This window comes from Lissotriton vulgaris, chromosome 5, assembly GCF_964263255.1.
Source record: "Lissotriton vulgaris chromosome 5, aLisVul1.2, whole genome shotgun sequence".
NCBI lineage: Eukaryota > Metazoa > Chordata > Amphibia > Caudata > Salamandridae > Lissotriton > Lissotriton vulgaris.
In genome coordinates this window covers 679,982,040-679,998,172 of record NC_141693.1, presented here as the reverse complement: position 1 = coordinate 679,998,172, position 16,133 = coordinate 679,982,040, and the positions used below count along the sequence as shown (strand labels likewise).

Genomic DNA, 16,133 nt, shown 5'->3' with positions numbered 1-16,133 from the left:
ACAAACGCGTTTTCCAGATTGAAAAAGGCAGCAAATGCCAAAACGCATCTCTGGGGAACAGTTGCCAATAAAGTTTTCAGCCCCACCCTCCCTTGAGTGAGAGGACTCTTTTGGGATTGAAAATGAGGTTGGGGGATATATATATATATATATATATATATATATATATATATATATATATATATATATATATATATATATATATATATATATATATATATATATATATATATATATATATATATATATATATATACTCACACACATACATACACACACACACACACACACAAACGTATAACAAATAAACTGGAAAAAACTTTAAAAAACATTGCCGATTTACTTATACATAAAAAGTAATCTATAGAAAAAATACGTTTTACTAAAAATATCTTCAAAATTATATACATTGCTATGTATAAAAATATAAAATTCAATACACATAACATATATTTAAACAATATTAACAAGACTATTACATTTTATAAATAATAAATATACCAGTTCAGTCTGTGCAACAGTAGGGAAAGCATTGGACTGTGGAGGGGTAACATTTACTATTTCCACACAGTCTGTGCAACATTAGGGAAAGCGTTCAGACTGCGTAGGGGTAGCCAATTAACATTATTAATTATTAATCAATTATTGCCCAACTTCGCACCCTATACCCCTACAAATCCAACAACCTGCACCTAAAATATAATGTTCCCAAATAATAATTACACAATTTACATAATTATCAATTAATTAATAATTAATAATTATTGCTAAATTATTACTTAATTAACTTTCCACCCTATCCCGCTACACACCCAACAACCCACACCGAAAATATAATTATAAAAATAGGTATACACTTTACATAATTATCAATTACATCATTCATATTAATTACAAATTATTCATTAAGATATACTTATTTAACTTCCCATCCTGTTCCCCTACAAACCTCACACCCTGCTACAACACTATAAATTACTATAAAAAATGACATGTATAAATAACTTAAAATTACAAACTATATTTAAACATCGACAACAATTATTCAAACAATATATAACATATACAATTAAAATATTGTTTAAAACAAAGAATTATAAAACAATATTTCTTACAACTACGTTATTGTAAACAATATTAACAATAACATTCTTGAAAACAATATTAATTACCACAAAAAAATCTATATTTTTGTCATCGATATTTCTGCATCACAATATTTCTGTGACACCATATTAGGGTCATTCGATATTTATGACTAGATATTTTGTTTAAATACTGGAGAAATGCGTTCTCCTCTTTTCAATTAGTGTTTAACTAACGCACCTGCCAGTTGAATTGTGTTTTGCTTCATCGGCTCTCCAATCATCCTCTGGTGGCCCTGCTAAGGTGCTGCCTCTCAAGGCCATCTAAGTACAGTCTGACCTTACAACATATCAAATTAGACCTCTTAAACTGATTGAAAATGTGTCTACACAATTTATGGTACGAAGATAGGTGGAACAAATAGACCCCATTTGTACACAGCTATTCTGGTTGACAATTTCTTAAATAGCAAATATGTTAGTTCACGACTCTCAAATCACCACCATTGCCGTTGCAACTCCCTGCAACATCTCGTATGTCCTGGTGAGACATAATCTGTTAAACACTCTGCTTACAGTAGTCAACCCTAGGCTAAATAAGCTCAAGTCTATCTGAATATCAGCTAGCTGAAGAGCATTCTCGCCTCTGGATCTGAACACAGGAACAGTCTGAGTGACCACCGAAAAAATGCATCGAACCTCCTGTGGAAAGAATCAGCAAGCTTCCTCCTCATCGCAGAAGCTAATGGAAGGCTAAGAACGAGCCACAGCCTGTGACCACAGTTACACTCTCTTTAACCTTTCGCCATCAAAATGCTAAATGTGATTATATTTTACTTCTGTTTCCCACACTATTTTTCAAATTCATGATTGTTATACTGTAATCAGAAGCTCTGGTCCTAACATGTATGATGCAAATCAGATATAGTGATGACTCCTGTTGAAAGTGTATCAAGATGGACTTAATGATACATGGGTGGGCTGAATGGAGGAGGAGGAGCTTCAGGCTCATTTACTTCCAAGACTTTTATTTCAGTGGCCAGAAAATTGTTTACTTGGTGAGACCAAGACTGGACTAGCTAAGGACATTCCAAGGGAGTGCTTGCATCATTCATCTGGCAGTGGTACATGGTGCGAATATTGACTATGGAACTTTTTCAAAGCTTTCTAACACAGCTATCCATCCTTTGATGTTTCTGATCTAGTATAACATTTCACAATCAATTTTTCTTCACATTATTTTGCGGCAGAATATTTTGAGTACGTCTCCTCACCTCCCAGGTCCCTTGCTGAGATTGCGTCTTAAGCTGGAAAATCCAGTCTGAGGAAGCTACATCTGCGCAGTGAGGAATGGTGAGAATAACTGGACGACACAACAGCTGGCCCATGGGACCACAGGAAACTATGGGACTTAGAACTGTTTGTGTCCCCTCCGAAGGTAAACTAGAGAGAAGAGGGGAAAAAAGGGAAGTTAATCAGTGTGGTCACATATGGTGGCACAAACTACAGTAATCAAAAAGTCCCCAGAGTTCTGGTATTTTTTATATAACTTTCCCAGTATTTCAGCTTGCTATTCATGTTCATTTGCTGTGTGCATTCACTGCACTGTATAGTCAGTCAAAATAACGTTATTCATTTGCAAAAACAGCCATAAAAGTGCATAAGTGTGATAAAAACAAACATTATATATCCAGGTACTCCATGACTTTTTTGATTAACTGGCAATACAAATGTAATAACACATAATTTATCAATATACAAATATATAAAAGGGAGATCAATAAAAATATGTTCAATCAAAGTGCATTGTGCCCAGAGAACGCAATGCTGCATGCAGGAAACAGTTTACATAAAACATGTCTCAGCATTGGATAGCTGTTGAAGGAATTGATAGCCTTGAACACATTGCCTAAGGTCTCTGGATTTCATAAAAAAAATTTAAAACATTTTAGTGAACCTTATAAAAACTGCAAAAAGGATAAAATATTACAGTGATTTTCCATATATGTTGTTACGCATCCACAGTCTAGATTCAAGATTGCACCGGTAGCCTACTGGGAAGTAGAGTAAGTATTTAATTACGTCTGCCCTAAAACGAAATAGTAACAAGTCTTCCCATCACCCTCTAATATTAAACAGGTAGCTAATGGGAGATTGTTCAGGGTTCAAATGCAATTAAGCTACAATATTGGGTTTTGATGTGTCCACACCTAGGGCCTGATTACGATGTCGGTCAGACCGACTTCCGCTGTCCTGTCGGAGGTTATTCGACCACTGTGGTCTCGTCGGAAGCAGTCGGTCCGACCATCGGATTACTGTGCATGCATCCGTCACTCCCGACCGACCACTGAAAGACGGGCAACTCCGACAGCCTCTCTCTTACTGCCAAAATGGCGGTCGGATGAAAAACAACATCCATAGTGCAGTACAGGGATCTATGATTGCAATCCAGATTACGATGTGTGTTTCCAACGACACGACCATCGTGGTCTGACCAACTGCCTCGAGTGGTTGGAAACTATGGATTTGGGGTGCATACTCATCCAAATCAGCTTCTCCCTGACAGTCTTTAGCGTGGATCCCTTTCTCTAGGTCCCCACTACACCGAGGCAGCTGAACCCTGAAGACTACGACCCTGTGGGAGCCAGAATACTGGTAAGTCCGTAGGCGGCATGTATCCCCATTGCCTGGAGTCTGCACAGATCGCCACACTCCAGCAATGGGGTGATGCAAGGTGAGAATGAGAAACAGTGGGCAGTATATTAAAACATAGGGGTCCATCAAATACAATAGGGTTCGGATCCCAATTTTCCTGCCAACAGCAGGATATCCTAACCTCTTATAAATAGTTGCCACTCTGGGAGATGTACCTTGGAGTGAAGACCTGCAATGTTTAAAATTAGCATGAGGGGCCATTTTCATAGTAAAAATAGGTAAACTTAGAACTGGCGTTCACGCACGACCACAGGCTCATTTGACAAGGCATTCTTCAAAAACGACCTGGACACATTCCATCTCTGTAAGCACTGATAGGACTGCATTCCTATTGTTACATTCTAAACCCCATTTTGACCGAGACTGGCGACCAAATAAAGGCAGACAGATTGCCTGCTTGGGGGTTTGCAATAATACCCCAAAGGTAGTGTAACAATGCCTGTCTTAGGTGAGGAGCCCTCCATATATGATCTTAATAGCTTCCTTATGCTAGATGGATGTCAGAAATTCACAAAAATGCAGTGAAATGAAATACCAGTATTTATAAAGCGCACAGCTACCTTTGATGTGGTGTCCCGGCGCTGGAGGCCCTCGGGAAGATTAAGCAAGCTATTGCCCAGAGTCACATAATACTGGGCTAACCTGCCGCCAGCACCGGGGATTGAACCGTGAACCCTGTAGTCCGGAGTCAGGCACCCTGGCCACTGTGCCACACCTCTTCCATTATGTCTTATAATGATTGTCCCACCCAACGGACCCTGCCCAAATTAGGATCTCGTTACACTGTGCAGCATTAAAGTTTTTATGGATACTAAGCCAATGAAAGGCCCTGTTGTGCAGATGCTCCCAGGTGTTGGTTTGATTATTCGTTAAAGGAGAAAAGAGGGACTACTGCCAATATCAACACAAGGTCAAGCCGCTGGGGGTAGACTGAGGATCGTATTGCTGGGGTTGGAACCCATGCCTCTTTTTCCTTACTTACTGGGACCCTGCAGCCCTGCACATCTGCTGGTTTCAACAAAGATTCAATATACTTGGAGGAATGAAACCGGTGGTGCTAGGATTGTAATGGATTAGTATGATGGGCATTCCGTGTTAGTACTGCTGCCGAAGAGGGATTTCTCACCACACTCTTGTGATACTCATGACAACAAGCACGCACATAAGTGCCGTTAGTAAAGTTATTTTGGAATAGGACTTAGACTTGCTAACTGGTCCTCCATGACAGTCAATCGCTCCTTAATTGGGCTGAGTTGCTCATGTAAAAATGCACAGTTTTTTTGCACACCCTTTCAATGCTTGGCAGTCCCATGTTTATTGGATCCACCCCCTTGCCGGGTTTGTTTGGTATGTTTTTAGTTTCATTCGGAAAGCGCATCTAGTAATCTTTTTACGTTTGACAACCGGTACTTGAGGCAAGTTTACACTTGTTGGACTGGGTGGTACCTGGCAAACACTAGAATTGTCCTGAGCAGCTATTGGGCGGCTGCCTGAAATTTCACAGCTGGAAATGCATATTTCACCATCAGCCCTAGATGTCAATTTCACCGTAAGACCTCATGATTCGCCCACAGGCATACTGGTGCCATGAACTGCCTTATCAGGCCCTCTCCCTTGCTCCACAGATGATCTTCACTCTGTTAAAGCAATCTCATTTGTGGCAACCCACATGGCTCGCTCAACCATAGTATCTATACTTCTTATTCTCTGTGGTACATCCAAAGGCTTTACGTTTGTCCAAGATATATGAATATTGAGGCACTCACCTACCACAATCAAAGTACTAGTGCAAAGAAAAAGTCCTAAACAGAGAGTGGGCCCAGTTGGCGTGACCCACACTGCGGGATCTTGAATGCGCTTGTGAGCGCGAAGTTCCACTCTCTGGCCCTGCCTTGCTGCTCGGAAGATTGAAAGACATAGTCCCGCCCCACTCTTAGTGCAAAGTTCAAAGCTACTGGAATTTAGGTCGGGAAATTGCTCAAGACAGCCCATGCATTGTATAATAAACACAAACTCGCCATGTGTGCCTATATCATTATTATTTTTTTAACTGAAGTATCTATGCATCCATGGCAATGAATACACAAACGCAAGAATGCAGGAGAATCAAATGCAATGAATTGAACATATGGTTCCACAGGTGCTCGCATCAATGAACTCAAAATGGTTGTCTCCATGTATTTCCACTCCAGTGAATGAAAGAAGATAAGGTGCATGTATTGCAGCAGATGAAAAAATATTTACAGACTGGTTTACAAAAATGTGTAAATGTATGTATCATAGTTTTTTGCCTTTGATTTTCCTAAATTAACCTCATAAATAAATCTGGGTGACCCTTTTCTTTCTCAACAACTGAAACCACTTACTATATTCTTTATCATGAGTAAGTTTTCAGGGTTTTCCTGGGTAGGAAATTACTTCCAAAATGTATGTGAATGCAACAAAAGGTATGACTTAGCAAGTAATGCAAAAACAAGTCTGTGCACCTCTGAGCGAGAAGAAATGTGCACTTTCACACTTATTTACAAAAGCATTTGGAGTACAAGAGTACTACTCGTTAAATACTTTGACATGCCTTGCTTGTGAAAAGCTTTAAGTCAGTAGAGATTAGCAGGGGAATGATGAAAGCAGTATATATAAACTAAATTTGAGGCAATACACACAGCGAGCTACTATTTCTTAAGGGACTGGTTGCAGATCCATTTTGAAGTCTCCAGTTTTATTCATTTGGGTATTAATATATTGTTGACCTAGCATTTAGCAGTGGAGCACTTCACAAGGAACAAGAAAGCACTATATTAAAGAAAAGGAAACATAGACAGTTGAGAGAATAATAGGCATAAATTCTAGTATTTCACATATGATCTGGGTAATTGAGTCTTCAGGTGTTTCCAGAAATAGAGCCAGGCAGCATTGAGTCTGAAACTCAGTTGAACCTAGGTTCATAGTTTGACTTTTTTGTGGATACAAGATCCAATCCAGAGTTAATGATTAGGATTGGACATGTTTCACATTTGAAAGAAGGACTTAAAAGGGCAAATATTCTCCTTTAATGGCAGGGCTGCTGCTGTGGTTCAGATGTATGGACAGCATTGCGGTTGTTCCTGGGTGAGGAAAATATAAACTTAGCTGAAATTCAGCAAACATAAACATTTATTGGTATTTGAATAACTCTTGCAGATAGTTATACACCCTGAAAACCATTATAAATGTGTTCTTTTGAAATTCAGAGTCAGCACGATTCCTGGGTGGTGGAGGAGAAAAGACCAGAGTTCAGCTTGCAATACTGTTTTTGCTGTAGGTTTGCTTAAATTAAACTTTGCATGTGGTAGAGTTCTTTCAAGTGTACATTTTGAGTAATTTGATAACTCCTGGAAAGCTAGCACTTTCATATATTCCTGTAAGCAGTACATGGGTGTGTTAAATCCCATATTTGCCAGAAATATGTCCCAATCTGAAGTGTAATCTTAGAGGACAAATTTCATTTTTTCCACAAGACCATTGTTAGTTGAGACCTATCTTTCAAGAATGTGTTCACAGCAGCGAATAAAAGACCAATGGCATCACCCGATCTACATTCAAACTCATTATTTTGATAACTCCTGGAAAGCTAGCACTTTCATATATTCCTGTAAGCAGTACATGGGTGTGTTAAATCCCATATTTGCCAGAAATATGTCCCAATCTGAAGTGTAATCTTAGAGGACAAATTTCATTTTTTCCACAAGACCATTGTTAGTTGAGACCTATCTTTCAAGAATGTGTTCACAGCAGCGAATAAAAGACCAATGGCATCACCCGATCTACATTCAAACTCATTATTTTGATAACTCCTGGAAAGCTAGCACTTTCATATATTCCTGTAAGCAGTACATGGGTGTGTTAAATCCCATATTTGCCAGAAATATGTCCCAATCTGAAGTGTAATCTTAGAGGACAAATTTCATTTTTTCCACAAGACCATTGTTAGTTGAGACCTATCTTTCAAGAATGTGTTCACAGCAGCGAATAAAAGACCAATGGCATCACCCGATCTACATTCAAACTCATTATTTTGTGATGTGTGGTCATTGCAGTGAACCGAAAGCCATGTAATCAAATGTTTTGACTACATTATAAAAAATAAAAAAAACAACAGAAGATCAACTGGTACACATCCCATATTTACTGTACACAGGTAAAGTCAGAGATTGTACCAGCTCGAACGCACAGCACCTAAACATTTCAAGAAACCTTATGGCATGAGGAGTGGGACAGCTCTTTAACAGCTATCTGCACTCAAAACGGCTGTGGAGCCTCATTATCACTTACATCGTGGTTTCCCGCTTGTGGATCATCAAGTACATTTCGTAGTACTTCCCTTGTGGTATCGCTCCATGTGGCACCAAAAGGCTCACGCCTATGAACAGAATGACAAAGCTAATCAAAATAAAATATTTTTATAACAAGAGTGGCATTACATACAGATGACACAGCTCATATACTAACTCACAGAAATGAAGGGATTAGGGCAACAGACTTGTATGGTAGAATGTAAATAAAAATCTTACATCGTTTTAATATACAGTTTATATCCCTTTCATACACAAAATACAAAGTGCAATCACAAATGAGTATTGACCGCAGTCAATCAGGATTTCAGTATTTGGATGACAGAGGAGAAGTCAAAGTTATTGGTCAACTTCAACTGACAACCAAAGAACTGACTGAATAGTATGATACACGGGGTATCCCCTCTGAGATTGTTCTTGAAGAGTTAGGCCTGGGTAATATTTCAGACCTCATAAGCCTTAGCCCCCTTTTGCTTTGGCTCACTATTTGGCTGAAGGATGAGCTAAAGCTAAACAAGTTAATGATTGACGACTATATGAGTCTGGATAATATGCTGCATATTCCATGGCTGTAATACCTCATGTTCAATTTGAAAGTGCTGAGAAGACCAGAGCTCTTCCATGATCCACGCAGTACTGTTAAAGATTACACTGTCTGGTTAAAGCAGGCTTTTTTTCTAAGGGTGGCGGCTGGTCGCGATGCTTTCGCCTCCACAAAGAGTTCTATGCAACAGTATATCTTGGTGAAGTCAGTAAATGGGTTGGAACCCTATCTCAACTTGGAAATGTCTAACCACCACTATCTGTTGGTGACCTACTTTAGACTGGGCATGTTTCACCAACTGTTGCATCCAAACAGAAGCTGGTTGGAAAAGTCCAACCCCGTGTGTGTTTGTGTGTGACAATATTTCGGTACGTGATATGTTGCACATTGTTTTTATTTGCCCGAGAATTAATGCTCTTCATTACTAATTCTTAAGGCCGCGACTGTTGTCCATGAATTTTAGATAGGCAAGACCACCACTGTTATTCTTGCAGCTTTTATCAACACTCACTATGGGGCTTATTACGATGGTGGTCAGAAAGTACCCAACCGCCATTGTTGGTTTCATTTCCGACCCCTAATCATAAATCAGCTGGGCGAATTGAAACAGGCTGGTCATTCCAGCTGGCTTCCGGTAGGCACAATGAGCGGTGGTCTTTCCTCCCTTGGGATAAAGATGTGCGGTTTTCGGCAGGGTTTCCATGCTGGCCTTTCCGACATGGAAACACTGTTGGAATGCATGTTCAGAGGCCCGTAGCAGGGCCCCCTTGTATGTGCGGACTCCGGTTGGGTCTGAGGGGACACCTATATTTCCCCCTCTGTTAATCCCTGCACCCTGTGGAAGGCATCTTGAGATGCCTGCCATGGGTTGCATAGATTAACACCACCTCCTATTTCCCTATGGGAGCATGTACTACGGTTACGGCGCTAACACATGCTCTCATAGGGAAATGTCAGATTGCGACCGAACAGTGTTTGTTCGCATCCTAATCAGGCATTTAAGACCACCGACCAGAGGTCGGTCAGTTCCGTTTACAAAATGTGTCGGGCAGACGCAAGTTTGCCTGACATCATAATTGGCCCCTACATGTCTTTATGTGACATAGTGTCTCTCAGGGGTATTGAGATTATGTGCATAAGACTTGATTTGAGATGTATAAAGTGCAGCAGTCACCCGAAGGCATAAAGGCGCTAGAGATCAGCTGTCCATACCCAGGAAAGTAGAAAGAGACAGAAACTCCAGCTAGATGCTAGACCGTGAAAGGCCAGGTTTTAAGGGCTTTTCTGAAGGGGAGCAGACGGGCATGGATCTGAGAGCAAGGGGTAGGGAATTCCAAAACTTGCTTGCTGCCACCGAAAATGCTCTATCCCCCCACTTCTACTTCTGTTTGTTCTACATATTTCTTGGGTTTTTTTTGTACGCAGTTGCATTTACCTGGTTGCTTTTATTGGAGTTTTCCTTTTATCACTACGGGATTTTAGAAAATGTGTTGTTGTTATGCATTCCATTCATTTTGTACCTGATGGAGAATGTTGTAGTTTTAAAAATGATATATTTTTTACTTTTTGTATATGGTATTATTTATTGTTCATATATGTCTATGATTTTTATTTAAAATGTGAATAAAGTTGATGGATGGATGGAATAGTGTGATAGACTAGTTATAGTGAATCTGGATGATTATGGTTGACAGAACGGAAAATAATGTACTCTATAAGTTTGTGTCCATTAGGTTCAGGTTTTAATGTTACATGAAGAAACATTAGATCATACTCGAAATTAGATCACTCATGGTGCAAACAACTATTCAGATTTGAAGATTTGGGAGTTTATTAATCCAGAATACTTACTTAATATGACGATAGTCCAAGTTCTCCTATGTCATGAATTTCATTCTTTGCGTACTGGTTGGGGCAGTGTTAGCAACACCACATGGTGAAGAAATGCTACAACAGACTACTTATTGATTTCATGGCAGCAGGACATAGCAGAACATCCTTACTTTGACACAGAAAGATTGAGATTGATGTTTAGTGGCAGTTGGGGTCTTGATATCCACTATCTACAATTGTGCTTTAACCTTAATACCATCACTGCCAATGGTTTTCCCCTCCTGTGCTGAAAGTTCTTGAATCCCCTTTTTCATGACGAGCTCAGCTCGTCATGAGCACACGAGAGGTGTACCTCATGACGAGCTGAGCTCGTCATGAGCATCGAAGGGGTTAAAGCACTGACTTGTGATGCTGAGATGACTGTACAGAGGCACTTCCAACTTACCAGTGTCTGGGATAGTTAGTCTTCCTCCTAGGCAGCCGAGAGTGCCAGTAACACTGTTCCCTGACTCCCGCGGCAGCGTCAGCTGATGCTGTGAGCTGATGGTTTTGTTTCTTGAGTTCATGATACTCTCTCCAGGATAGATGCCAATATTGGGCATGGCTTCCAGCAGATCATTGACACTGTGCAACCTCGGAGAGGACCCTGCCGAAGAGTTGTAAACTTTGATCTTCAGGTTGGGCAGTGGGTCCAGCAGAGGGGAATTTGTCATGGGGATCTTATCAGCGGAGTCCTGCAGAGCATACATATGGCCTCGATAAATACCAGCATTAGCTGTTAGATCTGGCTGCATTGATGGGTGAAGCAGCTGAGAGTTATCTGTAAGGAAAGAAAATCAACCAATGAATGAAACCCAAAAAGTGACATGCACCTATTCATAATTCATTTGATAAGGTACCAATAAATATTGAATTGAAAGATCATGCCATGGACAGTGATGTCATTAAGGGTGTAATTTCAGTTATTAGTGATATCATAGAACATGTCCTGAGTAATTTAATATGTGAGGTCATATATAAGGGCTTCACCACTGCATGGCGAGTGTACAAGTTATAGTTACTTCACGTAACTGTCATTTGTGAATGCCGTTTTTTTTAAAGTTACAAATATTATGTTTTAACTGATATTTTCAGCTATCCATAAAGTCACTTTAACCTCTGTTTTTTTAAGTGAAATTCCAGGGTTTTGTTCACATAAACGAATATGCTATTACCATTACCTTTTTTATTTTAATTTTATCCGTTCCATGGGAGCTCAAGGGGGATGGGCTGGGTCCCATGGAAGCCTATGAGGGACATGGGACCATACGAGGGACCTTGCTGGGCCCGCAAACTCCCACAGGAGCTGTCAAAGGCTCCTGCCAGAGTACCAGGGGACCGGCGTGCCGAAAATATTATATTTAATTTTGGGCCATGGAGAAGCCCTCACATAGGCAAGATTATCAGCATACCCCTACCCTGCACCCACATACTGTTATTAATTTAATTTTTTGGGACACAGGGACCAAGTGCATGTGTCCTGTAATGGTGGCTGCAACATTTTTCTTCATGTTGTGGTCAGCCAATTACATTCCTTAGTACTGCAGGAACTACCCGTCCGACGGAAAAAAAGCTCTTGCGACCAATAAGATTACTCTATTTTTTTATTTGGGGTCCTGCAAAACTCTTGCAGAACTAACAATCCAGATATATCTATTTTTGTAACAATATTTTTTTTTAAATGGCTAAACAGATTTACGCGAAATGACAAAAAGCCCTCTTTCTGGGCAAAGATCTGGCATTCTGCCAAATTTGATGTAATTCTGTTTAGAGATTTGTCTGTATTATTGTCTAAAGATCCCTTTGGAAATTGCCTAGGGGAAAAGGTGGTTTGGGACCTCCCCTTTGTCTCAGCCCTTGCTTGACAGATCACTTCAAAACTTTCCAGTAAGGAGCTGAGGTGGATGAACTTGTTTTGGAAAGTTTTGTGAAGATTTGTCAAATTTGGCTCCCAAAAGTATTAGCAAAACAAAAAACGCTGTTCCTAGCCATTTATCCACAAAGCATTTTTTAAAGTATCAATATCCTCAAGGTCTTCTATTGCTGTGTTCATCCTTTGATGGTTTTCAGCACGATAAGTAGGGATATAGAAATGCAAAAATCTAATCACTTTAAACTGGACCTCAAGTTGACACAAAAAAAGTGAGACTTTTCCCCCAAAGCAAGCGCAGGAACAGTCTTTTCATGATGAATTGATGATGACTGATAATGTGATATTTATAGACAATCATGTATGCTAGACAATATATTAGTCTTCTGTAACTCAAAGAACCTGCATTTTAAAAAATATATTTAAAAAATTGGGGTGCCTCCTTTTTCAATTGTTTGCTTGTAATGTTATCTTTTTTGTGATAGTGGGCGACTATCACGTGGGGTGCACTATAAGCTGGACAGATTACCCTTTTAGTTTCCTAAAAACATTTTAGTAGCTATTGACACTGAATAGTCTCAAGTCTGGTTTTTAATGTTTGTTCACGTTTTTTAGAGAGCACATATTGCCTTGCTGATGTTGTTTAACGGCAGCCTACAGAATTCTATGAGAAAGCCCTTCTCTTTATGGTTTCACTGAAATACAAAATTTATGGAGACTGTGGCATCATCTGATGCTCTATCACTGAACTGAGAGTTACCAGTAACCACAAAAAAAAAACAAGAAATGCGTCCTTCAGAGAGGCTGCCAGGTTGAAAACGGATTTGTGGCTTTCTACCTTCATCAGCCTTGTTTTGATTCTTTCAGCGGATCACAGACTTAACTAGTATAGTGCATCAACTGGTGTGGCGCATACAGTGGTATGAAGAGGCATCTCTGAGTGTACTCTGGAAGGTTGACTCTTACCTTGTCTGGAGGTTTTGAAGTTGACTGGATGGAAGCCTCCGGTGAGAGCAGCGGAGGAATCTGTGATGTCAGTGTCGAATTCCCTGCAGTGGCGACGGTAAACCACTACACCGATGACCATTAGCAGAATGATGAATATGAACACAGCAACCACCAGGCCGGCATAGAGAGCCACGTCCCCTGTGGCATCCAAGACTAAGGAAAGGAAAGAGTGTAAGACAGCAGGAGAGAAAGGCACTGTAAAATCAACACCACAAACACAGCGCAAAGAACAGAGCACTAAAAGCAAAGAGCAGGTAGAACAGGATCAGAGATCTCCATTCCACGTTTTTAAGCGGTTTTCAGACACTTACTGTCCCAAACCCTTCCCCCTTTCCTAGAGCGGTAACATCTACTTTCCCTGTTTCTTGTCTGAGCAAAGGTGAATTGTTTCAGCTCATAAATACATTTGTCCATCCATATATTTACACTTAGATAGCAGTACCATGTGATCAAAATATTCTACAGACTACAAACACCACAGATTCTGTGATCTATTCAAACTGGTCAGTGGTTAGTGTGTTCAACGTTCAGAAGGGAAATGGCCTGTCACTTTAGTCTAGAGTCTAGACTGTTCTGTGGAGACAAGGCCAAAGCTATTTTGCATATGGTTGGTCTCTCTTTGCGATGCCCCAGGCAAGCAAAAAACGACAGAAAGCAGTGTGTCAAAGTGACTGACAGTGGCTAGTATTAATTCAAACATTCACCATTCACTTTTTGTGCAGGCTCTGTAACATTTGTGTCTGCAAGACAGATTTTCAAGGGTTTGAAGCTAGCAAAAACCCTTGTCTCACAACTGTTGCTCATGTCTCAATAGCTGTGCTAGACCTTTTTTCTCCTCGAGTCATGAATACCCTGTTTCTAAAACTATGGACCCACACCCAGAGAGTTGTGTATGCTATTTTTCCTAGAATCCTGAATCAATTTATAGTGTGTCTGTGTTCTGTGGTACCACACGTAGAAGATTCAGGAAGTTAAAATTGAATGGCACTAGCAAATATCTGAGATACGAAAAACAATGCCACAGGTTCCACAGTTTCAGGAGGTTAGGGACCTGCATCCAATAATATATAATTGGGTAAGGTGGGAAGTAAATTGTCTTAGTGTGCTCAGTGGTACTCACAGATACCATTAGTACATTTAGTACAGAGTACTGATGCATGAAGAATGGATGTTAAAGACGAGTGATGAATGAAAGGTATTGCAGGAGTTTGTGATGTGGCTCTTAGAACAATTATTGTATGGGTCATCAGGAACTAAAGTACTGTTACGACCTGTCCTGTTTTTCTCATCATCACAAAATGTTAATGACTACATTTAATATTTACGAGAAGCCACAGATTGATTTAAATTCTTCCATGCAAAAATTAAAATGAGAACAAACGCACAACTGAAACAATACTACAACGAGCCATCAAATTGCTCCAGTAGTCTGTAAAATGAAGCCATAACTTTGCCCTCGATGACATTTGAAATTATGCCTATGGATTACAAAATTCTCCATTGAGAGGTGACACTTTTCCTGACAGAAGCAGGTAGCTGCCATAAGTGAGATGCAGAAACATATTGGCATTTGCTTCCCATGCCACCAGCCCTCGTGCCCTCTATTCCCTCATCACAGGATTCAGCTGGTCAAGAACATGAGGCAGACCCTGGCACTGCCAAGTACCCCTCACATCTGCCTTTGGAATGACCTGGTAACAAACCCGCAAGGAGCGTCCCCTGCCATGTTGCGACAATTTGGTGATAGTTCAGTGAAATGGCTTGAAGCATGGAACGCCACGCTGCAAGGCACAGGGGCAAGTACGGGGAGCTGGAGGAATGTGATCTCATCCCACAAACATCACCCTAAACCTGCATGTCTGTCATTATGAGCCAAAGACACTTTCAAGTTCTGAAGTGCTAGGCTGAGTGTGCTCTGAGACAATAACTGCTCCTTGTAGCAGACAAACTGCTTATTAAGTGAAACAGTCTGTGCCCTTCTCTGTTCCATCCTCACATATGTATCTTTTTCTTAATCTATGACTGGAAACAGTGCTCTTCGGTGAGACCTTACAAGTGTGGCGCCTTTCATCGCCACTCTTCTTTAGAAACATCAGGGCTTTTATTGGGCTGTTTGACTGCTGCCGAGCTCTGTCATTTGTGCTTCAATATACTTTTATTATAGCTCTGAGCAGGGCTTGAAGTGGAAATAAAAGATGTTCAGACACTCTGTCTCAGCGTAAGTACTTCATTCTGAGCTTTTTTTCCCCAATCAAAGGAGTTGTTGGCACGCAGAGGAGTGCCAGCACGCTACCTAATAAAAGTAAGAAGTGGTGACACCCCCCAGCAATACATTATATGTATGAGTATCCTCACTTGGTTAGTGAGAAGTAACCACACTTGAAAAAGTAAGAAGTGTCAGTAGCCTCAATTGAAAATGCCAGAAGTACCAATATACTGACATGATAATGTAGGAAGTGCGACCAGCCTCACTTGAAAACGTACGTATTACCAGTATACTCGCTCCCACGAGCAAGAAGTACAAGTGTCCTGCTTAGAAATATGAGACGTACCGGTATCCTTACTTGAAAGCATAAGAGGTATCAGTATCCTCCCTTGAAAAAGTAAGAAATAACACTATCCTCTTTTGAAAAAGTACCACTAGCCTTACTTGAAAAAGTATGAAATACCAGTATCCACCTCTGAAAAAGTAAGAAGTACCACTATCC

At 40.3% G+C, this 16,133-nt stretch overlaps 1 protein-coding gene across 2 annotated transcripts in view; it reads right to left on the bottom strand.

Annotated features, from left to right (window-relative positions):
- The window catches only part of UNC5B (unc-5 netrin receptor B), a 379,330-nt gene that overhangs the window by 33,642 nt on the left and 329,555 nt on the right, over nt 1-16,133 (bottom strand). For both annotated transcript variants that reach the window (XM_086922114.1, XM_086922115.1), the window contains 4 exons: nt 13,384-13,578; nt 10,954-11,328; nt 8,112-8,199; nt 2,360-2,528 (listed from right to left, as the gene is read on the bottom strand). In XM_086922114.1, the coding sequence (XP_086778240.1) occupies nt 2,360-2,528; nt 8,112-8,199; nt 10,954-11,328; nt 13,384-13,578 (827 nt within the window). The remainder of the gene's footprint in view (nt 1-2,359; nt 2,529-8,111; nt 8,200-10,953; nt 11,329-13,383; nt 13,579-16,133) is intronic.